The sequence below is a fragment of the Mus pahari genome, chromosome 9 (assembly GCF_900095145.1).
Source record: "Mus pahari chromosome 9, PAHARI_EIJ_v1.1, whole genome shotgun sequence".
NCBI classification, from domain to species: Eukaryota; Metazoa; Chordata; class Mammalia; order Rodentia; family Muridae; genus Mus; species Mus pahari.
This window is the reverse complement of record NC_034598.1, coordinates 29,588,093-29,612,801: the sequence shown is the minus strand read 5'-3', so window position 1 is coordinate 29,612,801 and position 24,709 is coordinate 29,588,093. Positions and strand designations below refer to the sequence as shown.

Sequence of the window (24,709 nt, the reverse complement as noted above, 5' to 3'; positions counted from 1 at the left end):
TGGAGAGGTCTTAGCAACATTCCTCTTGCACAGATATGAGCATGGTGTTCTGATCTTCAGAACCCATGCAAAAACCAATGAGACAGAAAGCTTCTGTAACCCCAGTACTGGTGGGCAGAGAGGGAGCCAAGTGAATCCCTGATGCTTACTGGTGTTGGCCAGCCCACAGAGCCAAGTCAATAAACTTCGGGTTCAGTAAAAGACCCTGTTCTCCCAAAACATACATGAAGATGGACACAGAGAGATGACAATTGTCACCCATGGGCTCAGGTATTTGAACACTTGGTCTCCAGTTGGGCTGGTAGGGCTGTTTAAGAAGCTTATAAAAGGCACAACCTTGCTGAAGGAAATGTGTAACTTGAGGTGGGCTTTTGGAGTCCCTAGCCCCTACTGTGCTTCCAGTCTGTTCCACTCTTTGTGCTTTATGTTTAAGACGTGATCGCTCTTGCTTCTTGCTCTGGCTGCCTGCTGCCTTGGGTCTTGTCATTATGGACTCCCTTCCTGGAACTGTAAGTCAAAATAAATTCTCCCTTCCTTGAGTTGTCTCCTTAAGGGTGTTTTATTACAGCAGCAGAAAAGTAACTAACTAATGACAACCAACAGCAACCCCTGGCCTACACCCACACAAATACACACACACATACACATACATAAAGATGCACTCACAGACACATACATGTACATACATATACACATATATATACATATACACATACATATATATACACACACATATGTACATGTACATACATGTACACATACATACATACATGCATGCACATACACACACACTCCACAGAATCACTGTCAAATACATAGCCACTGAGAAGTTAAAAAATGGCTATTGTCAATTAAGAGTTAAAAGTTTAAAATACATCTCAGGTTTATATGAGCATAAAAATGATAAAATATTTAATTAATGACTCTTATACAATTAATAGCTGACACAATAATATTGTGGGCATATTGCATTTAGTAAAATATATGAAACTAGTTTAATCTGTCTCTTTTTATTTCTACATTGTGTAAGTATAACTACTAAAATTTTAAGAGCATAATTGCTTTCTATTTCTGTTGGCCAGCATGTATCTAGAGCCATTAAATCCTGGGCTACTTGCTTTTCTGTTCCAACTTCCTTATTAAAATGATTGTTATTCATTCTCCTTTTGAGTTATCATAATGAGTTAGGTGTTAAATGTAGAGTTTTTATGCAAATTTATGCTTGTGAGGTTAGGATCAGTCATTAACAGATAGAAATGTTACGTCCAGATAGAAAATATTCCGCCTCCAAAAAAGAATAAGGTTCGCCTGTATATCTTTCCCACTGAGAGGCTGCTGATTTGCATCAAGGCTCTCTCACAATCCAGTGTTGCAAGATGAGGTTGAGCCTCTTCGCCCTGGCACCGAGTATTCAGGACTGTCCATCATCTGCCCCGCCTTCACCCGGTGCTCCCTCAGACACTTCTGTCCAGCTCTAAATGCTACCGCGTTCTGTAACCCAGGAATCCGTGTATAACTGTACTCATGCCACTATCCCTGACATGGGATTCTGATTTCCCAGAGAACATGCTTGCCCAGTATTCAGGATGCGAGCTGACTGCTGTTAGGTCTTGCTGGATCCCAAAACTCTGCTCATCCCATGGTGGTTTCCTCCCTCCTCGAAATTCCAAAACACAAGCATCCCATCTTAATGTTACTCTGAAAAGGATCTGGTTTTCTACCCCAGAATACGTTTGCATCACAGGTACAAAGAGAACAAGTGAAAAATAGAAGGGGAAAAAAAAAAACTTTCCAAATGAGGAAAACGCTCTGTGCATCCAGATCAGGCTTTTAAGCATCATGTCTGGCCATGAGAGGGTTCCTAATTCAACCTATCTGATGCATTCCTTCTCATCGAATGCATTTCTGGCTCAGCTACCACATCATTTACCCACCCAAACCAGGAGAGTTTCCAAGACATCCTCTTTGAACAGTTGTTGGTTTGTGTACAAGCATAAGCATTGGGTTTATTTTTTATCCTTTTTTTTTTTATTTTATTTTGGGTCTTTACCAGGGAGAGGAGGAGGAAGAAAAAGATGGGCCTCTAAAAGCTGTGTTTATTTATAATCGAACAGATCCTTATTTGATAACAGATGATCAATTAAAGTGAAGTGTGAAACTTGCACAGCATTCTGTCAGGAAGCAAAGGCTGACAGCAATCAGCACTTCTTGCAAGCAGCAGGAGCCCCTCTCGATCCCGCTCTCTCAGCACCGTGGCTCTGCTAAATCGGGCTCGCCATTTTTGCGTGTGGGAACAATCAGCCATGTAGGTAGTAGGGAAGTATTATAATTAAATGTCCACCCACTTTTTTCCCTTTTTGATGAAAGGCTCTCGTGAAACATACTAAAATAGGGTGCATCAAGATAGATGAATTTTTGATGAGTCAAAAATTCTGAGGGATATGGCGTTTTACAGAAAGGAGCTACATCGATTCACAGAAAATTCTCTGTCCTACATCATTAACAGAAACATATTTAATGGTAATTAATATGGTGAAACCTAAGGGGCAATGTCCAGGCCATCACGATTTTAATTAGTGTCAGTGGTAAGGCTCAGCATAAACGAGCTTGCCAAGGACAAATTATAATATGGCTACATTGTCGGTTGGGCGTGGGGGGTGCACATTGTAAGCCCAGCAGTGGTGGCTCAGAGGCTGAAGGATCATAGCAAGTACGAGGCTGGCCCCGGTTACACAGCATTTTTTATGTGGCCAGGGCTACATAATAAGACCTTGTCTCAAAACAAAAGAAAGGAAGAGAAATGAAAATAAATTACATAATAGCAATCATAATGATGACAGTTGCCTATTAAATAGCCAGATGAAAGACAGACAAGGATTTTTTTTTTTTTTTTTTTGAGATAGGCAAGTGCTTTAAGATGTTATTTATCATAGATGCCTGGAAACAATTCCTCAACAGGTGATTTGTGTCTGCTCTTGATAATGAACCACACAGGCATTCACTGATACTTCGGTAAGGGATATTTTTAAAAAAAATACTCACATGACCTGTGGAAAAGAGGGCTCAGCACATAACTAAACAAATGAGACAGAAGGTCTAGAAAAGCACCACTGAGGTTATTTTGTGTTAGCCAACTACTCCTGAGCACTAGGCCCTTGCTCTGTGGCTAACATTCTTGGTAAGACTCCACTGGAGAAAATTAAAATTTCCTTTGCAGATAATTCTTGTTTAGTGGTAGGAACCAATATCGTCTGTTTCTTTATTCAAGGCCCAGGGCCCCTGAATGACCCCTTTTATGTTTTGTCTTCTGTTCCTTTTCTTTTTCTTTTTCTTTCTCTCTCTCTCTCTCTCTCTCTCTCTCTCTCTCTCTCTCTCTCTCTCTCTCTTTAAAGTTACAGGTTAGCCATTATTTACAAAGTTCCTTTAACAAAACAAAGCTTAGACAATCTGATAGGAATCCTTTAAAAATGGGCTCACTTTCCCCACTTAAGTCTGATTTCAACTGGTCTACTGATTTTAGATTTCTCTGACAAATATAGTTGAGGTCTGAAATCCTAGAGATGCTGAAAATAGCTTTTTCTCCAGGTCATTTAGAATTTAAGGCTCCCTGCCCTACTATGTCAAATGACCCAGCTCGGGAATAGGATGGGTGTGGGGTGATGGGAGAGAGATGGGAGGAGACTGGTGAGCTATCTATACAAGGAAAACGCATCAAGCCAATGTATTTAGCCGCTCTTATTTCTCAGGACTCTCTTGATGCCCTCGTGTCTCCATTCCTATGGTAAATTAATGACAGTTTTCTCTCTTGCTTTCATTAGGTGGCCCTTTTCAAATCAAAGGTCTGCCTGGGAGATAATAGTGGAAGTGCTTTTGAAAAGGAAAAATGCACAAACAGTTATGTTAAAAAGCAAACAAAAAAAAAACCTTTTTTTCTTGTATTTCTTAGGAACCTACAAATCTGTCAATTGACAAAAATAGTAAATCAATAGGAGAGACTTTGAAAATTATCTTTTCTAATCCCCACCTAGAGACAAAGCAAATGGAAGGGTCCAAGGGTGTACCATTTTTTAATTTCTAATTACAATAAAATAGCATGATAACAAAAGGGAGGCGTTTGAACACAGGCTCCTTGGGAACGTGGACAGCAGTTCCCCAGAAGGCGCAGGTTGCCGGCGCAGGTTGCTACAGGAGCACCTCAGAGCCAGGAGTAGGATATTGCAAATTATTGGCCAAGGAGGCCTCAGAGGAGCCCAGAGTCACACAGGGAGCAGCAGTTATTGTAGTAACTCATACCAGTTAAAACACTGAGACTACATGGCTGGCTGTGGGGGCTCCAGTCAAGGATCAGTGGGGAGGAAGGGCTGGAAAGATGGTGTGAGCCTGAGGATTGGGGAGGGGTGCTGTGAAATGCTGTCACCCCGACATGACACGGTTCTTGTGTTCGCAAAGTCATTACAGCTGCGGTTACGTGACAAGTCGTACACAAGATCAAGCCAGCAAGAACAAACAACACTCCAGGAGGCAGGGGTTTGGGGGTGATTAAGGTAAGTGGGAGACTTGTTAAGAGGTGTTCTGGGCAATTAAGCTGGAGTTGGGGTGCATGTGGTGGAGATCTAAGGTATACGTGTGCAGAATTGTCAAAGAATTAATACTATTATTAATTATTTAGGAATATTAGGAATTAACAATATTCCTAAAATAAAATTTACAAAAAGGTAGAGCAGATGAAGTTGCGCTTGGAGACATGCAGTAGATGAAGGGCAACCACATGTGTTTGACTGGTCCTTCTACTGAGCCCAGAGTCACCCTGTTCCCCACCGCAGTTCTGTCTTCCTGGGCCACTGCTTTGACCAAACGAATACAGTGGAAGTGAACGCCAGTTTCTGGGCCTGAGCATTAAGAGAAAGCCAGCTTCTGTGATCCGTTTCTTGTTTGCTTTGGCTAAGGCAGGGTAGGAAATACAGGGTAAAGTAAGGGATCTTGAGAGAGAAAAAGAGGCCATCACCCCTTCATCTTGGTTGAGGTGTCTCATGGCTGAAAGTCAAGGATTTCAACACAGTTGACTAATCAGCTCATATGTCTATACTCTCCTGTCTGAGGAAAATCTCAAAAACCAAATTATGAACCATGTTTATAACAAAAAAATATATGTGTGGGCAGTAGAGAGGCCTCAACGGACCTGAGTTCAGTGGTCCAGTACCCGCGCTGCCATCCTAATCTTGGCACTCCTCTGACAAGACAGGAGACAGAGGCACTGGAATCCTTGAATAGATAAGTAGCCTGATACCTCATCTACTGCTGACCTCTGTTTGCTCAGCACCATCTTCTCCTGCATAAATCTGTGAATACTCTTCGCGAACCACTTTATAATTTCATTTACTAAAGAAAATCCCAATTGATGAAACTAAGTCTAGCTCGGCATTGTCCTGCATGACTTTTTTATTATTATTATTATTAGATATTTTCTTTATTTACATTTCAAATGCTATCCTGAAAGTTCCCTATACCCTCTCCCCACCTCTGCTCCCCTACCCACCCACTCCCACTTCGTGGCCCTGGTGTTCCCCTGTACTGGGGCATATATAGTTTGCAAGACCAAGGAGCCTCTCTTCCCAATGATGGCCAAATAGGCCATCTTTTGCTACATATTCAGCTAGAGACACGAGCTCTGGGGGTACTGGTTAGTTCATGTTGTTGTTCCACCTATAGGGTTGCTAGAGAACTTGTGTGACTTTAACACCAGCAGTTATGAGGCAGAGGCAGAGGGATCTCTGTGAATTCGAGGCGAGCCTGGTCTACAAAGGGAGTTTCAGGACAGCAAGAGAGCATGTAAGACACTGCCTCAACAAAGCAAGACAAAACAACATGGATGTGCCTGATCTGGTGAGATGGCTCAAGGTTAGTGCTGCTTGCTGCCAGGCTTGTGAAGCTGAGTTCTATCTCTAGGGCATGCATGATAGAAGAAGGGAACCGATTTTGGAAAGTTGTTTTCTGACCTGCTCATGCATGCTATGGCAGGAGCATGTCTACAGAGATATCTGCCCCCCACCATCACAAGCATTAGCACACACACACACACACACACACACACACACACACACACACCCATACACACACACACACACACAAACACACACACATACACACACAATCATAAAAAAAAAATACTCAAATATTTTAATTTACTCCTGTACATTTAGACATGGACTGAATTTTTTCAACAATGGAACTTCAAAAGTAAAAAAAAAAAAAAAAAAAAAAAAAAAATCCTCTCCTAAGTGTTCATAAGACACTTACATACAGCTCTCTCTCCTCAGAAGCCAGAAGTTGCCTCACCAGCAAGTGGTGTACCGCTATCTGTCTTTTCTTCATACCAAATACCACTTTGGCTTCCTACTGACTCACCATAAACTCTTTTCTATGCTATAAATCAAGATCGCAACTTCAGCTGAATAGAAATCTCTCCAAAGACCTCCTCGGGCTACATGACCAGTGATGATGCTGTTGTGACCCACTTAGAACCTACAACCTACTCAGCAAGAAGCCTAAAGCACATGCAGAGGCTATGTTTTCTCTGTTTTCAACCATGCGAACCTCTCCATTGACAGCTAACACACATGGGTGCGGGCACAGCCCATCTTTTGTGTCCAAGTAGGATGAATATTTGGCCCACTCTATCCCAGCTAACACATGAGAAAGACAGACTCCTAAAGAATCTTAGACAAGAACTGACCGCCTCTGTGCCAGTTAAAGATGATAGAGTGATTGTAATGAATAGTTGCTTTAAGCTAATAAGTTTATGAATTATTCTGCATAGTAAAATCTCACTGAAAGTGAAAGCGACTCGGACCAGAATGCCCCCATTCCGCTGGGGTCTGAAGGAAGTGCAGGCACTGCTCTAGCCCTCCGTAATCACTTTATTCTGTGTTAAGGGGATATTCGGATTTAAAGAAAATCCATTCTCAGTCTCCCAATAGCTCATAATTCCAAAAGCTGCTATTCTTTAATGTTCACATGGAATGGGGAGTTCTCAAAATCCTTGAACATTTTTAAACAAATTTCTTAAAGCTCTATCTGTATGATAGTGATCTATCATTTGCTTAAAATATTAAGGTAATATTCATAGACGTCCTTAAAGGCAGTACATTAGCAATATGACAGGAAAGGAAGTATTTTTTAAGTCTTTGAAGAAACTCTAGATAAAAGTAAAAAAAAAAAAAACTTTTAAATTGTAAGATTATTCAGAAATCTTAAAACCTCCAAAAGGAGCTGTCCATAGAACTTTCAATAAAGTTTTTTGGGGGGGTACCTAGAAAAGTGGGGGCTATTGAAGAATGTGGAAAGAAAACAAACCATCATTCAGGAGTCCTGCTGAATTCTCTCCCCAGATGACAGTCGAGAATTCTAGAACAAGTACCTGGAGGCTGCCAACAGAGACAGCCTTCCTTCTATATGAAGATACCTCAAGTAAGAATATAAAAACTATCTATTAAACCACACTCTATCCCTGGGTATGAATGCCTCTTGAATTATGACCATACTCCTTTACTAACTGAGATCTTTGCAGGAATCTCACAAACAGGGTTTTATGTTCCATTTACAGGCAAGGCATTTCTGAACTCTCTTGTACAACCTTTGTGATCTTAAAATCTGTAATCCCAAGCATGCCCCCTCAGAAACCACTCAGTGATATTCTCTGAGTCCCTTAGTCACTCTTTGAGACATGACTCCAAATTTATATACATGTCTACTATAAAGACACTTAAGAGGAATTCACTTTTGAGGTGTCATCACCCTCATGGTAATGATTATTATTCTTCTAAACAACTCTTTATTAACTTCCAAAGTTAGATCTGTTTTAAGAGCACTTCCTAGTAAATTCCAACTATACTCATAATGACTGGTCCAAAAATTCTTTCAGACATCAAAGTCTAGAATCTAGGCTTCCCCTGAGTAGAGGTCTCTGGAACGAGACATGCATGAGCTATGTCTCTGGCCCCACCTACTGCCTCTTTACAGTTTGTCCAAGGTGTCATTTTTCAAGAGGCAGCACAAAGCCACAATTTTCATAGAAGGACTAAGCCAAAAAAGTTCGAATAAAAATACATTATCAACAGATGCCAAACTTTACTTTCAAAGTATATCACAAAACTATTCCCCCTCCCCCATTATTTGATATAACTTCCACATAGAAACCCTTTTTTTTAGACAGATGTTTTGCAGCTGTTAAGGACGAGGCTCAATTAGGCAGCTCTTTGTAAACCCTGCCCCTACCAATAAATACTAGAAGGTGCATGTGAATGATATCAAACCTGGATCATCAATAGATCAGTGCATTTAGTATGCTCACTGAAAGTTATAGACCTGACTTCAGCACTGATACTAATTAGGCTCGTTTAGGGTGCATGGCTTTATTTTCATTAAATGCTCATTGGATTAATAACACTTGCTCTGTTTCACAGAGTTCTAGAAAAATCCATAGGCACCTTCTAAGCCAGAGGTGTGGCAGCTTAGGAAAAGACATGGCCTTAGCCATGAAGTAAGTGTTTATGTGTTTATTTTTCATTTTTCTATCTTTGGAGATTAGAGTCAAGCAGGAGAGTTTACAGTAAAAATACTAGCTATGTTGGAATTTGTTCCATATATTTACATTAAAGGTGCTAAAAAAAAATCCCTGTGCTACTATGATTCTAATCTGAGTTATGATTATTTTTCTCACAGTTTTATGAGCAGTTTAGGCAATAACCACACTTTACTGCAGAGCTCGGGACTATGTAGGAAGAGGTGGCAGTCAAATGTTTAATCACCAGTATGGAATGGTCTCGGAGGATCCTCATAGACACTGGCTACAATCACTGGTACAAATGGCTGAGCATACTGCCTCCGCCTCCAATCTCAGCACTTGGGAGGCAGAGGCAGGTGGATCTCTGTGAGCATAGGGGCAGCCTGGTCTACATAATACATTCTTGATTAGTCAAGGCCGACATAGTGAGATTCAGTTTCTAAACAAATAAATAGATAAATAAATAAATAAACAAACAGACACTGGTATGGACCAATGATGAGTAGCAGCTGAGAATCAGCTCTGGCAAAACACACATCCCTCTCCACATCCCCCTCCTAGTCACTGGTTGCTGTGAGCATCCTTTCCTGAAGAAATTCTTCCATTCAGGCCCTCACACACAACCCCCTTCTTAGTCACCAGTTGGTTTCTGGTCTTGTGAGTATGGTTGCCTTTAGAAATTCTTCTATTCAGGCTCCATGCTTCACTGAGCTGTGTGTTGATACCCATGATTCAACAGGTTCTATTCTCTGACTCTTGAGCATCTCTTTAGCTACAGCCCTTCATAATTCAGTTACCAATCTGCCATGCCACTCCTAAAAGCATGGGATTGTGGTCACACCTGGAGCTGCTAAACAGAGGGGATTATGATTTATCATCTCCCCTTCCCCTAGTCTACTATCCCTACTTAGTTTTCTGTGGGACTCTCACGACCTGTCCAGTGTACTGTCCCCTTCTTTATTTTGCAGCACACAGTACATTCTAGAAAGCAGGAGAAAAAGAGCCATGAAACTCAGCAAATAAAACGCATGGCATGGAGTATTTGATAAATTAAAGCTAGAATGGTAAGAAAATATTTATCAGGATGGAACCATGTATTGAGCTTCTTCTTCTGTATAGTGCCTCTAAAGTAGATATTTAAAGTGGAAACAATGGTAAGCCCGATTTCACAGATCTTTGTAAATAAACTGCTTCTTTTTCAGCCACTGAAGGGTAGCTTATACAATTTGACTCATAAAGCTCCATATTGCCTAGGCTCAACTCTGCAGCGTTTGTGATAGATTGGCAATCATTTTCTGTATGGCAAGAATTCAGTTGTAAATGGAGAAGGGAACCTGGCTTTCCTAGGTCTGAAGTAGCTGCAGCTACAGCACACTTACCTCCACAAGCCTACCGGTGTGCTCGTGAAATATGCCAGCATAGTCTTTGATTTCCTTGACTCGGCCATTCTTCGCAGCTTCAATGAGGACCAGGAGTGGAACTGTTGTATCCAAGAAAGAATCTGATATGTGATCTATAATAGCCTTGCGGAGCTGAGAACAAAAGAAAGGACAAAAAAAAGGTCCTTTTATTTCCAAGAAAAAATTCAGGTTCTTTTCTAGTCTTATCATCATTTTATGCATTTCTTAAGCAATCAGTAAGAATTGTAATACATGATATAGAATATGAGCATCCTTTATAAGCAAACTAAACAAAATATTCGGGATTAAAAAATAAAGGCAGCAATGATCCCCTGGCTCCCAAAAGTCACTAATTTTCATTATATTATATTTAGAACATAAGTAAAATTGTAAGAAGTAAGTCAATATTTTTTCTTAAAAAATTTACACTATTAAAGTGTTCAGTGTGTGTACAAATTAAATGCACATACTGTATTTTAATAATTCTAAATTTATAAAATGCTCCCTTACTTGTTGGAAGAATTTATCACACATTTTGATTAGCTAAATTGTAGACCTCATGGTAATTAAATAACATGAGATCATCAATTGCACCAGATGATAACAGATTAATAGAGCAAGAAGAATAAATGAACTTGATATACAATTCCCTTCATTTGTTTTAATTGTTCTTGTCCTCATACCTTAAATTATAAACAATTATAACATTCCTCCACAATTATTTCTTTTAAGTTAAATTACATGGAAGTTTACAAATGACATCATATACTTGTTGTACTCGGCAGAAATTTTCTGAAATTTAAAATGCCATTGAAAATTAATTTATTGTATCTCTAACACTGAGATTACAGGGATTATCATATTCTGCAGTCTTTTAACAAACAAAATCAGTGGTTATGAGTGATCCCTGAGGGTTTTGGATCAACCTTATAATTTAGTTTAATAATCTCTCTCAACTGAAAAAAAAGTAGATAAGGATCAGATAGAAAAATTGTAATTTGCCTTCTGTGGGGATATATTTTTAAAACCAGTTGACAGCTTGGTTTTAAATAGTTTGAGAATTGTTAGAATATAGCTCAGTGGCAGAACATTTGCCTTCCATGTGTGAGACCATAGATTCCATTCTCAGCACTTTGAAAAATAGGGGGAAAAAGTGTTGCCTTCCTATAATAATTATAAGATGATAAATCCATTGAGGCTATTAGCTTCTTGTAGAAAAATTCCTCTGCTCTGATTGGCAGAGCTAGCTGTGAAGTGTTATGAGATTTTTTTTTTCCACCTCCTGACAACATCCTAGACTTGAGGAAGATCCTCACTGAAGTTTTCTGCTCACTAGGAAGTAGGGTAAATCACTAATGGCAGCAAATTAGTATTTACTGAGCACCTGACAGGGTGTAGGTGAGAGGTTACAAGACAAGATGATGGCCATCAATGAATGAGTAGTGTGTTTGCTGTTCATGAGTAGTGGATCAGAGAACCCAAGGGCACAGGGGAAGGCTACATGGTGTGTACATTTCGGAAACACAGGGGAGATGTATCAAGGATCCCAGAGAAGGGAAGAAATTTTAGTGACAGCCCCCTGCCCCATTCTTTTGTAGAACCTGTAACTTGGATGTGACAGATAACTCTGCACTGCGGTTCATCTATGAGGGTCAGAATATGAGAGTTAACTCACGCAAATATATAAATAGAGCCTTGATGATAGAAACACAGGGAAGAGGCATTCAAGACAGGCCAGCGGGAGGAGAAGGACCTTAAGAGGTTGGTAAAATAGCTAAAAATAAAGTGCACCAATTACAAAACCTAGAAGATGAACTCTCCTACCAAACAGTCAGCACTGTCTCAGGGGACTTGTGGCATCCTGTTTTGTAGACACTTGACTCCATGCAATGAAACAAGTGATTCTGAACAGCATTGCAAGAGGTGGGTACTCTGAGACCAGTGAAGTTGGAAATGTACTAACCCATATAATCTAGCAAAGAAGCATGGGACATTAAACATTATAACTACAAAAGCCCAAGCTACTGAAATATATATGTGTGCATGTATATGCATGTATAATATTTGTGTAGTACACAAATACACACTCACATGCCATCATATATATATATATATATATATATATATATATATATATATATATATATATATAAACTTTAAAAAGAAATGAACTTAGGCAGCAGAGACAGTCTGAAGGGGCTGATCTCCAAGAAGGTAGCTGGTGAACACGATGACCACGGGTTTCATAGAGAGTTATGTATAGAGATTCTACCACTATTTCTTCAAAAGTTTCTGGGAAATAAGAGGGTAGACACAGTATGAATTGTGAGGTCTGCTAATTTGACTGTGAGATGAAAAAGTAAGGTTTGGTATTAGCTACCTTGAAATGTGTGTTTAAAAATGAGGCTGTTCTTTTTTTTGTCTCATGAGAGAGGAATTTGTCAGAATTCTGTGACTTGTGGAATAAAGCATTTAAGGGAAGGCCTGATTTTCCTCCAGAAAGCATTTAACCAAGGCAAATAACTAAGCATCCCATAGTTTTCCCCAGAAGTCTCTGCCTTACTTGCTGGTTGTAAACCCTTTATCCGGATGCTCAGGACCATGGTGAAAGGTAACATAGGCCTTCAGCATTGTTCTGCATTTCCTCTGAATTAGTCTTCAATTTTGCCTCTCGTTGTGGGTCTCAGTTCTAGGTCCTCTGAAGACATCCTATGATTCCTTTTGGTATTCTGCCTCAGGACCTGTCCTAAATCTCTATGAGGTTCTCACAAAAGCACAACTGCAGCTTGCAGGTTCTAGAGAACCCACATCCTCTGGAACATCCATTAGTAATAACAAGAGGTATTAGATCTGGCTTTCATTATTGGCCAGACCACCTGACAAGAAATTCTGACTTATAGAAGTCCTCAAGCCCCCTATTTCCTGTAGCTGCAACCTCAATAGGATACCTCCTAATTTCTTCCTTACTTAGCTTTTTTTAAAAGTGTTTATATTTGGAACCACCTCTCAAATCAAGTAGGAACTATAAAGGACTATATTAAGGCTCTGTTCTCATGAATGAGATCTAATCTAAACCAGGCACCTTGCTCTGATGTTACATGCCTGGTCATTCCCCATTGACAGGTCCCACATCCTTATATACTCATCTTTGCAGATCCTTCTCTCTAGTCATTTCTGCATTGCACATCACCAGATGTAACTCAGCTGTGCCCAACATTTTGCTGGCCATGAGAAAGGATTTTAGTATGGGATAAAACTAGCCCAGTGGACAGGGACAAATGCAGAAAGACTGAGATTGATCCATTAGGCAATCTCTTCATTTGTCTTCAGATATTCCTATGGCGCATTCTCTTTAGACCTTGCCTGTATATGTATTAATTAAGTGGCCCTTAGCATATTTATTTTCATTCTGTTTTCCTTATGAGAGGCTTACTATGTTTCTTTCACTTGGATGGCATTTAAAAAAAAATCCTAAAGAAGGCACTAACATGCCAATTTTGAAATAGAAGTCATAGTGCTAAAATATGAAGTTAATGGGAAGCCAACAGGAGTTGTGGGGTATGAATTTTCAATGAACACTTGCCTGTGGTCAAATGTGAATAATGTTGGAGCAAAGCCATATCTTTTCTCATTGTAACTTAGCAAAAGATTTTGAGACATCATTTCTTCTATTTCCCACTGATATAATGGTTTGGTATCTCAAATAAAATAATACATTTCTCTACAATTGAAATACAAAAGTGAAAGCCACATGTATATCAAAGCTGGAAGAAAGCCTACCATAGTTATCAAATGTAAAGGGAAGATACATGAGAAGCAAGAAAGTATTGCAGAAACTATTCCTCCTTCCAGATTCGGAGAGACTCTACTTGTACATACAGGTACCATTTTTTAAATTTTAAGCAAGTGAGCAAAATAAGCTCTGCAAAGCTTGACTAAGCAATATGAACTAAATCAAGTAACAATTCAGCATCTGGTCATTGTGCCAAATTTGTGGGATGTAGACTCATAAGAACTTAATATGTTAATAATGACCGGTAAAGGGCTGATAATGGCTTTCCAAGGGTTGTGCTTGTGCTCCCAATGTGGGATGCAAAGATGTTGCAAGCCAGGCAAGCAAACAATTCAATAACCAATCAAGTGGTTGTGTTTCTTTTGTTCGCTATTGTCAGAATTCTACCTTCATTGATAGAATACACCATGACTTTTGCATCTATGAACTGTAATGCCTTGACTTATTAACAAGTGAGACTTTTAGCCCACCTACAGTGAAAGCAAATGTGTCTCATTCCTCACGAGAGAGTAGAAGTAGAATATGCTTGGGTATCCTGATTTTTAATGAAGTAAAACTGTGAAGTATTTTAAAACACGCTTCATTTATTGGGTGTTCCAACAGATAAGTAATTCTTAAGTAAACAGTGGGAGGCCGGGTAAAAGGATAAAGAAAAGTGGCATTTTAAAAAATGTGTAAAATAAGTAATGGAGAAAAAATGTATAGCAGTAAAGTTGGTGCCTTTGATTCTAAGGATTTTAAAAATGACACCATCCATTTTCCTTATCCCCTGATGTGGGGCTCACACACTTGGGCTTTAGTTATATTGCACCTGGGATAGAACCATGAATCCACCAAGTGAATTTCAGCAAATTGACTCACTTGAGAATTTATGTAGCACGATAGCATTATTTCTTATTTCAAGGATGAAAATCAAGTGCAAACAATACACCTGTGGAAGAGTTCTGTAAATATTCAGTAAGGAAAGAGCTGATGATAATTATTATTGTAAACGTTTACAATTCATTGAGAAGAAAATCCTCTATTAAAAAAAAAATGGCAGAGGAGGAAAGACTATGGTAAAAAAAAAGAATACATCTACTTAAGTGTTCTCAGAAAGTTAATAAGAACTCCTGCTGGAGAAAGCAGGCAAGGTTTGCTGGGAGAAATAACACCCACACAATTATTGAACTCAGGTGACTTAAGATTAGAAGAATGACAGGGAGTACAGAAGGGGCGGAGCTCAAGGTGCTATGAGCATCCCATCAATATGCTGAACATGGTGAGCTTGTGATTTGTGTGTGGAAGGAGGAGGTGCGGATTTGCTGAGAAGAATGTAAGTATCCATCCTTTTATCAGACGTGGGTGAGTATGTCTAAACTGAGGAGGAACTAGAGAGATAAAGGACATTAAGAATAAAGATGTGTGATCAAGTAACAGAGAATGTAAGACACCATGGCAAGAACTTTGAGTCTGCTCCTCATAAAATGGGTAAGAAAGCCAAAGAGCAAGAAAAGGTGAAACCAAAAAATGACTATATCATGTGCTAGAACTTACCATCTTTATGCTCGACAATGTATAGTGGTCACTATACTTTTAGACACTCCTTAGAAAGGTACGGCATGTCTTACAGGATCAATCATTCTCTGACCTAAAGCTTAGGCAGTTCTATCACTGATGAAAAACCTAATGGTTATGAAGTGAATAAGGATGGATGAGCAAAAAGAGAGGTTCTTGGGACATTTTACTAAAAATAAAGCCAGTTCTAGAACAAGAGATGATCATTAAATATTTCAAAGACAGTCTAAGAGCAGGGCTCTGCTTTTGTGGGAAAAGGAACATATGTAAGTCACTTAGAATAAACTCTTAAACGTTGAAAGCATAAAAAGATGAAGAGATTACTCATTTTACAGTTTCTTTTTTTTTTTCTTTCTGAGACACAGTGTCATGTATTCCAGGCTAGTTTTAAACTCATTTGTAACAGAGGGTAATCTTGTATTTTTGATCACCCTGCCTCTATATCCTGAGTGCTGATTTGACAGGTATGTACCACCATGCCCAGTTTATGAGCTAGGGATCAATACCAGAGCTACAAGCATGCCAGGAAAGTATTCAATGAACAGAGCTACATGCCAAAACCTCAACTACATACTCAAACTCTATACCCAAAGAATAGATTCCACTATGGTAAATGAGGTCATTTTGATTGTGTGGGAAAGAGTATTTAGATAATGACAATTACAGCAACTAAGAATAATAGCCTTCAAATGGTTCTTCATTCATGCCTTCACACATATGTGTTCTCCTTCGCTGAATGGTCCTGCCTACTCCTTCATTTAGAGTGAATTTTGTGGCTGTGTTCAACATGTATAATGCAGAAGAAACCATGTTTTTTTCTTCACTTTGGATCTCAAATCCCAGGCCATGGCATGATTGCTGGCTTTCTGTCACCATCACAAGTGAAGGCCATGTAGAAGGAGCCCAGAAGATATACACAATCCTAGTGGCGCCTAGTCATGGTGATTCGTGGAAGAAGAAACTGAAACAAATGTGTGTTGACCCATGGAATCCCCAAAGCTCAGCTGTTCTCTACAAACTGAAAATAACTCTGAGAAAGCATTATCTACCCTGATGTGAAGTAGCTTACTAAGGATGGTCAAGACAATCCAACCGTGATTATAAGATAAAATACAGGACACCCAGGAATATTTGAATTTCAAGAAAATGCAATTATTTTTTTTTAAAAAAAAATGAAAGTATGTCCCATTCTACATTTGGAACACAATTATATGAAGACCTATTTGTTTCTAAACTAGAATTCAAACTTAACTGGGCATGATGAACTTTGATTTGCTAAATCTTCTAATTTAACATGCAAGAAATTGCTTTTTCTTAAGTCTTTGAGGAGAATAATAACTGGAAATGCTGGGGAGGTTAGAATGTAGATTAGAATTGTATGCATAGCATTGCTAGTGGCAAACTAGATGGAAGTATAAATGTACCTTTTATTCTCCTATAGTAATCGCTATCTCAGGGGCTCATTGTCTCCATTTGCTAACCTAGGCCTAGTCCTTGAAGCTTTTTGCATTCGTACAATCTTATCTAGGCCTAGAACGTTTTCAGCCTCTGAGACTTGCTGCTGAACAAGCTCACCATTTGGAACTCTCTCTGAATTCTGGATGGCTGGTCAACACAAATGTTCTAGCTTAAAACTTCTTTCCATGGTGACTGATTCAAACTGGTTTCTTTCGGCTTCTGACTGAATTGCTCTGCTTGGCCTCATACCACCTTTAGCTAAATGTTCTAATCTTTTGGCTCATTCTGCTTTCACCTGTGTCTAGCTTGGTCTGTCTCTGGAACCTGTCTCCGCACAACTGTCCTGGAAAAGCTGCCTTCTCTCCTTTTCTCAGTGATGTTTTCTCCTAAGTAGCCTCTCTTTTCTCTCTGTTCTAAGTGAGGGTTGGGCATATTGCTTCTGCCAAATCTTTCTGTGACCCATCACTTTGTCTGCTACACAACTGGACATCACTTTCAAACATGGATGCTTCCTTCTACAAGCTAACTTTACCTTCATTGGCTGGGATTAAAGGTTTATACTAGGGCTACCTTCTGTATTCTAGCCAGAGTAGCCATGTTGCTGGATTAAAATCTCTCCACATGGAAGAGATATGAACAAGAAATACTGTGGTTGATGTAGAAATAGCTCTTCCAAACTGGAGGAAGAGCAGAAGGGGCAGGAATGTTGAAGGAGGGCCGGGAAGTGTTGCTGGTCTGGTAAAGTGCTTGCTGAGCTTGCAGAAAGCTCTGGCTTCATACCTCGTACCTCAGAAAATGATAACCTAGTGTGGTGGTGTATACCTGTAACCCTTGACCACTCAGGAGGTCAGAAGTATGAGACCAGCGTGGGATATAGGAGACTGTGTGTCAAAAAGGGGAAAAGAAATCCCAAAGGAATTCTGAGGGTCCATGCTTCTGGGAAAATATCTAAGTCCTGACTCAATGCCCCTAGTTTATTAGTGCCTACACACACCGTATGATGTTCACATCTGTGCCCCAAAGAGGCTGCACCAGTACACGCCTTTAATTCTTGCATACCATAGTTCTAAGTGCAGACAGCGAAAAGAATTCACATCAAGGCCCTCAAGCTAAGAAAGCATGAATGTCACAGAATTTAAATTTCATAACTACCTTATCCAGGAATCCTTTTAATTCTGTATCCAAATCTACTTCTGAATTTAAATACAGCCCAGCCATTTCTCTAATTCTTCCCATTTAACTACAATAATATATAGCATTAAAGGCTTCTGGTTAAAAGCTTTTCCCCTGCTTTTATGAGTTAATGGTGGCCATATTGTAGGTGCTCATAAGGAAAAAAATCTGGTTATTAACAGTGGAAAGGATAAGAAAACAAAGGCCTAGTCTGGGGAATGGAGGTGGAAATTAACTTGTGTCCTAACGTAGGGCTTCTTAATTTCTTAGTAATATCCTAAGTAATCTTCTAATACTATTAACTAAGTAATCTTCTAATACTAGTGACTACCAAAAAAAAAGTCTCAACAAAAACTAATTTTTTTCATGTGTAACAATGTAGATTTATTATTATTATTATTTATATTTTTATTAGATATTTTCTTTATTTACATTTCAAATGCTATCCCCAAAGCCCCCTATAGCCTCCCCCACCCTGCTCCCCAACCCACCCACTCCTGCTCCCTAGCCCTGGCATTCCCCTGTACTGGGGCATATGATCTTTGCAATACCAAAGGCGTCTCCTCCCACTGATGGAAAATCCAAGATACAATTTGCAAAACACATGGATTTGAAGCAGCCACAAACCATAAAGAGGAAAAACTAGAAACTAGATGTTCTCTGAATTAGGATGAGAAATTCAGTCTGTACTTGTCTTAGTTAAGTACAATGTTTTGAAACATCATGAACAAAGCAACTTGGGAAGGAAAGGGTTTATTGGGTTCACACTTCATCACATTCCATTGCGGACAGAAGTCAGGACAGGAACTGAAACAACCCAGGAACCTGGAATCTGGCCAGAACTGATGCAGTGGTCCTGGAGGGATGCTGCTCACTGGCTTGCTTTTCATGGCTTTCTCAGCCTGCTTTCTTATAGAACCTAGGACCACCAGCCCAGGGGACCCCTTCCCCACTGATCATTAATCAAGAAAATGCCCTATAGTTTTGTCTGTTTACAGCCCAAATTTCCATCCTTTTAGATACCTCTGACTCTGTGAAGTTGACATAAAAACCAGCCAGCACAGTGCTGTCATAAAGTCAACTTAGCCAACATCACTAAACATCCAGTTTGCTAGACAGTAATGTATATGTTTTATTTTGTGTAGAAATGGATGTGTATGTGTGTGTGTGTGTGTGTGTGTGTGTGAGTGTGTGTGTTTTCACTTGTACACAAGTATATATACTTGTAGCAGACCAGGAATCTGCTACTTGGATTACAAGCCTAAACACACACACACACACACACACACACACACACACACACACACACACACACACACACACACCTGGCTGTTTCCCAAGAGGTGTCTGTGGATTGAAATTGGTTCCTCTTCCTTGCAAGGCAAGCCCTTGACCAGCCAAGCCACTTCTCCCGTCCAGCACTGTGCATTTCCTTGATATCCAAAACCCGATTTCACATTATGCATTGCATTTCATAAAAGATTCAGAGATGAAATCCATGCCTCAGAACTCAACACCTTATGAGGACAGAGCCGAGATTCCACTGCAATTCTGCATGACACGAAGACAAATGCTCCTTTTCCTAGCCTCTGTTTGCCACAAAACATTTGAGGCATACGAATGTGGAAAGTAGAAGCTTGCTTTTCTGGTTTTTCTGCTCGTTAATTTTAAATGATCAGAAACAGTAAACGTTATGAGAATGAATGAGAGCTCCTTTTGCCTCTTATTCCCGTCCAGTGCCTCTCTTTCCTCTCACCTGTCTGCGGAGGTCTCTTGTCTTCTTGCTCATGTTGACAATGGCAGCAGTCAGGGTATTACTGCTTTCTGTTTTCCCAGTCTGCAAGAAAGCAAAACACTGACATAAGCAACACTACCAAATTACTCTTCATCACTTAGCAATTTGCTTTAGAAATTTCCTGAAAATAACAGCTTGAAAATTCAAGAATAGTTTTCAAAACTGCTATGACAGTATATATGATTCATGAGCACTTCACTGAAACACCACGTAGAACAGCGATTAGAGTGAACATTAATTTCTTCTTTAAGAATATTTCTGATACAGGGTTTGGTCATATTCAATATGGAAGTAGGCAGAGCATTGTCTCCAAAGATCCCTGATCTTCATTCTTAACAAGTCAACTCCTTTAACCGCTAAGCATGCAATTAGCTTAAAAGCATTAGATGCCCAATTTGTCAACTTCCGTGGGAGTTTCTGAAGTCATTTTCTTAGTGTATTGTGTAAGTTATGCAGAGCCATATTGGAGTTTTGCTAAACACTAAATAAAATATGCAGTGCAAATTCATACAATTTGCAAAAGTTGACCACAATTTTAGCTGACAATCTTCCAAGAACAAATTGTTTTAAGTGAGAACTCAATGCCGCTTTTGGCTCTTTAAGATAATGTGTGTGATACCTTTTCATTCTGCAAGCAGAACTCTTCTCCCCGTTACATCCTCTAACCTAAGGTTTGGGCTTCTCAACACACAGAGAGTCACCTTGGTTGACATTTTCTATATATTGTTGTGAGAGACAACTGGGTTAAATCTAATCATGCTTTCCCTGTGATACCTCCTAGAAAAGAGATTGGGAAAAAAAAAATCATTGTGTTTCACCTCTAGGAAAATTGCTGCTGCTTTTAAATTAATAATCTGCAAAGGGCTCTGAGAGGAGACCTTGAAAAATCAGCAGTCGGCCACTGAGCTGCCAGAATGGACTTCATGAAGAGACACTGAATCACAACACAGGCAGGCAGAACATCCAACACTCTCTGCCTAGACTGAACTCCCAGAAAAAAAAACCTATGCCTTCAAATAAGACGGTGTCTCAACAACAACAGAAATCCACGTCATCTATTGTACTCTATCCTGGTTCTCCTGGTTTCCTGCCACCACCACAAACACTACTCTCCACAGCCCCACATGCCCAAGGCTTTCTGCCTCCCTCACCCAGTGCTTGTACAGCCACGCCTGTTAAAATCCTTGCCATCCTGCAAAGAATTCACCAAAAAATTCACTCAATGCCAGACACACTCCTTCAAACAATTGCTCTTGCCTCTTCTTGTTCCCCGACATTTCTCCACATGCTCATGCCATCCCCGGGCTTCCTCAGAACCCTAACAGCAATTACTTGCAAGGGAGTTATTGAACAGATGAGCCCGTAAATTAGCAACTTCATTCAAGGTGCAACTGGTTTTAATTAGAGCTCTATAACAAGCCAGAGAAGTTAATGATGAACATAGAGTTTACCATTCAGCCCAAACACACAACTGAATGACTCTCTTTGGCAGTCACAGGTACCCACAGAACTGTAGATTACAAGTAGATTTTTGGTTAGCATCAGATGTGGAAAACTGGTCATCAGTTGGGAGTATGCAGAGGCTTGCTATTCATGGACATATGTTTACTAGGTTCTCCTGAGGGATGTAGACAACAGTAGAGACTGTCTGATGGCCTTGGCATGTCCACGCATTTGCACACACATGCTCTCATAAACACACAGGTACACACACACGCACACGCACACGCACACACACGTGCACACACACATGGAAATCAGAGACTTTGACTTTAAAAGAGTATAAAATGTGTTTATGATGGGAACTGTCCATAGTAAAAGAAGTGAGAAGGGAAGAAAAGTGTAGTAGGAGATATTGATATTGGGTCAATTAACTGAGAAAAAAAGAAAGTTCTGAATCCCAAAGCAATGGTTGAGAATGTACTCAAATGAAACGTTTGATGACTTCAACAGCTGCAGACAAGCAGTCTTTATATTTGCCAGAAAGAATTGCAAACATTAATTAGGGGCGACATAAAGTAATGGCACAAACAGATCTACAATGGGCCGAAATACAGTTTCTAATTTTACTCAGAGAGCCTGGCCCTCATGCTTTGGTTTGGTACATTATTAGCTCTTGGCTCTACCTTTCCCATTTCATGAAGGCAGAGATCACCCCAAATGGGCTGGAGTTAGGACAAAGATTTCCCCATGCCCTCTCGCCCCCTGCTCTGGCATCAGGAATGATATGAGAGGTTCCCGTTGTGTTGGCTGTAAAAACTCACAAGCCCCTGTGCTGTGATTCATCAGAACAAGGAAAAGATGTCATCTTCCCTACACCTAGCAGCAGACAAGCACAGAGCTTTAATAAAGAATGACGGGAGGCGACAGCAGGACACGATTCAATAAGGACTTTAAAGATGACTCCCTAATTTCCACCCACAGCTTAACCCTAGTTTAAAATATTTCATTGGGTCAAAGGCACTTTGTTCCCTGGGTGATAATAAATAGACCCTAATGCTATAGGGAATTATTAAATTTTCTCTTTTATTCCTTCCTTTTATCTCCCATCCTCAATACCTTTCTTCTTTCTCACCCCCAGATTTTTATTGGGTTCTTGCTCTATTTATCCAGATTTATTTGGCTTCACTTGAGCCACTTTATACCTCTTTATTCCTTTTGCATGGCATAAAAATAAATAAAGCAAGGAGAAATGGCCCTGTCCTGTTTAAAAGCACCTCATTCCTTCTGTTTTCAAAGCCTTAACAAATCACCAAGCAATGAGCTAAAACTAAAGGCAAGTTCTGTGTTCTGCGATGAGGGATGGCTAGGGCAGGATATTAAAACACAGCCATAGATAACAGCCAGGACCTGCCTATCACCAAGTACTCAGAAGGGAAGATGCCCCTTTAAAGAATCCTTGACAGGATCCATCGTGAAGTCAGTACACTCCCTGCTAATGGCAAAGGGATGGCTTTCAGCGAGCATCAGGAAGAGAGACGCTGAGAAAACATAACACTGATCAAGCACTCTACAAAGAAAGCCACACATTCTCAGCAGAAATAAACTTCCCAGAAGACTTTGCGGAAAACAGTCCTGAGCATGATTTGATCCAATAAAATACCATTAGAATTATTCTGTGCATATTGATGCCATCCTGGATATGATCTTAACTATGAACCTTCCCGTCAATGTTCTATTTTGGTTAGTCTTTAGAGCAAGTTCCAGGACAGCCAAGCTTAGGCAGTGAAGCAGTTGGAAAACAGAAAGATGGTAATAATGTAATAGAACAAGGGAGCCACGTTCCAGCACTAGCAAGCAGCAGAACTTGGCAGCTTTGGCCATGTGCCTCTGGCTTTAGAGTGAAAAATAGATAGGGATTACTGGCACAATTGGTGCTGGTTAGCTGGAGCTAAGAAATTAGCGGTGATTGAGACCAGTGTCACTGTGGTGAAATCTTCTGGGAAGTGTTTTCTGAGAGCACAAAGAAGCTGTGTTCCAGAGAGAGCCAAGGTTGTACCTCGTGCTGCAGCTGGACTTGGTAATGTGTAAGACTTACCTGGGTGGTACTGGTTTTGAAACATGAAGGGGTACTGGTTTTGAAGCTAAGGCTTGGCACTGTGAGAGGCCATGGAAGGCCATTGGTGAAGTTGCAGTTGATGACCCAGGACTGAAGGGGTCATGCAAAGGGGTTGAGGCCCGGCACCATGAAGTGAGCCTATGAGAGGCTATTGGTAAAGTCTAGTTGCAGCAGGAAGACCTCAGGGTATTAGAGATACTAGTTACATGGGATTGTCACCAAGAACAGCAGCAGCAGTGGAGTGGATCAGCCAGAGCCTAGAGTGCTTCAGAGGGCAGAGCTAAGAGAAGTACCACCAGCCCTTTGGAGAAGCCCAGAAGATCATGTGTGGATTCCAGACATTAAAACATAAGGTTCTAACATTGAAGTTGCCTTGGAAACACCAATATATTCAAGATGCCAGAGCCATGGGCTATCTCATGAGGAAAGCTGCTAACTGGGAGTGGAACCAGCCCAGGAGAAAGAAGTTTGCTACAGTCAACAAAGATGAAAAAGGAGTTGGAGATCTGAAGCCTGCTTTGACATCAGACATGGAGATGAAGTTTGGAGTTTTTCCAGCTGGCTTCCTGTCTCGCTTTGGGGATTCTAGTTAAGTGATCAGGTGAATCTCAGAAGAGACTTTGAACTTTGTACTTTTAACATTGTTGAGACTGCTATAGTCTATGGGGACTTTTGAAGTTGGACTAAATGTAATTTTGCATTATGCTATGTTTAGGTGTGGCCCCCATAGACTCATATGTTTGGAGAAGCCTATGGGGGCCAGAGAGTAAAATGTGATAATTTGTATATGTTTGGACCAAGGAGTGACACTATTTAGAGGGTACAGCCCTGTTAGAGTAGGTGTGTCACTGTGGGGGTGGACTTTAAGACCCTCATTCTAGTTGCCTGGAAGTCAGTATTCTGCTAGCAGCTTCAATGAAGATGTAGAACTCTCAGCTCCTCCTACGCCATGCCTGTCTGGATGCTACTATGCTCCTGCCTTGATGATAATGGACTGAACCTCTGAACCTGTAAGCCAGCCCCACTTAAATGTTGTCCTTATAGGGAAAAATGTTCTATATCACTAATCATTGTTATAATTTCCTTGGAGCTGTCTATACCTTTGGAAATAAGCATATGAATTCACCCTCTGATTTACTCTAAACTGAGTACCTGTTTTCCTATAGGGACTCAGCCTCAGAGAACTTTCTAATATTACATTAGAAATAAATAAGTGGCTGCATTGTTCAAATTAATAGCTACTTATCATATATAGCCATTTAATTTAAGTATAAACTAAAATCACATAACATTAAATATTGATTTCCTCAGTGTCTCTGTTTAATGTAGTAGTAGTAGTGTGAAGTACATCTGTATGTATGTGTGTGTCTCTGTGTGTGTGTGTGAGTGTGTGAGAGTGTGTGTGTGTGTA

General features: G+C 40.1%; 1 protein-coding gene across 2 annotated transcripts in view; it reads right to left on the bottom strand.

Moving 5' to 3' along the window:
* The window catches only part of Ctnna3 (catenin alpha 3), a 1,475,129-nt gene that overhangs the window by 693,641 nt on the left and 756,779 nt on the right, over nt 1–24,709 (bottom strand). For both annotated transcript variants that reach the window (XM_021205680.2, XM_029542317.1), the window contains exons 8-9: nt 19,701–19,781; nt 9,943–10,095 (exon numbers count right to left, since the gene is read on the bottom strand). In XM_021205680.2, coding sequence (XP_021061339.1) covers nt 9,943–10,095; nt 19,701–19,781 — 234 coding nt within the window. The remainder of the gene's footprint in view (nt 1–9,942; nt 10,096–19,700; nt 19,782–24,709) is intronic.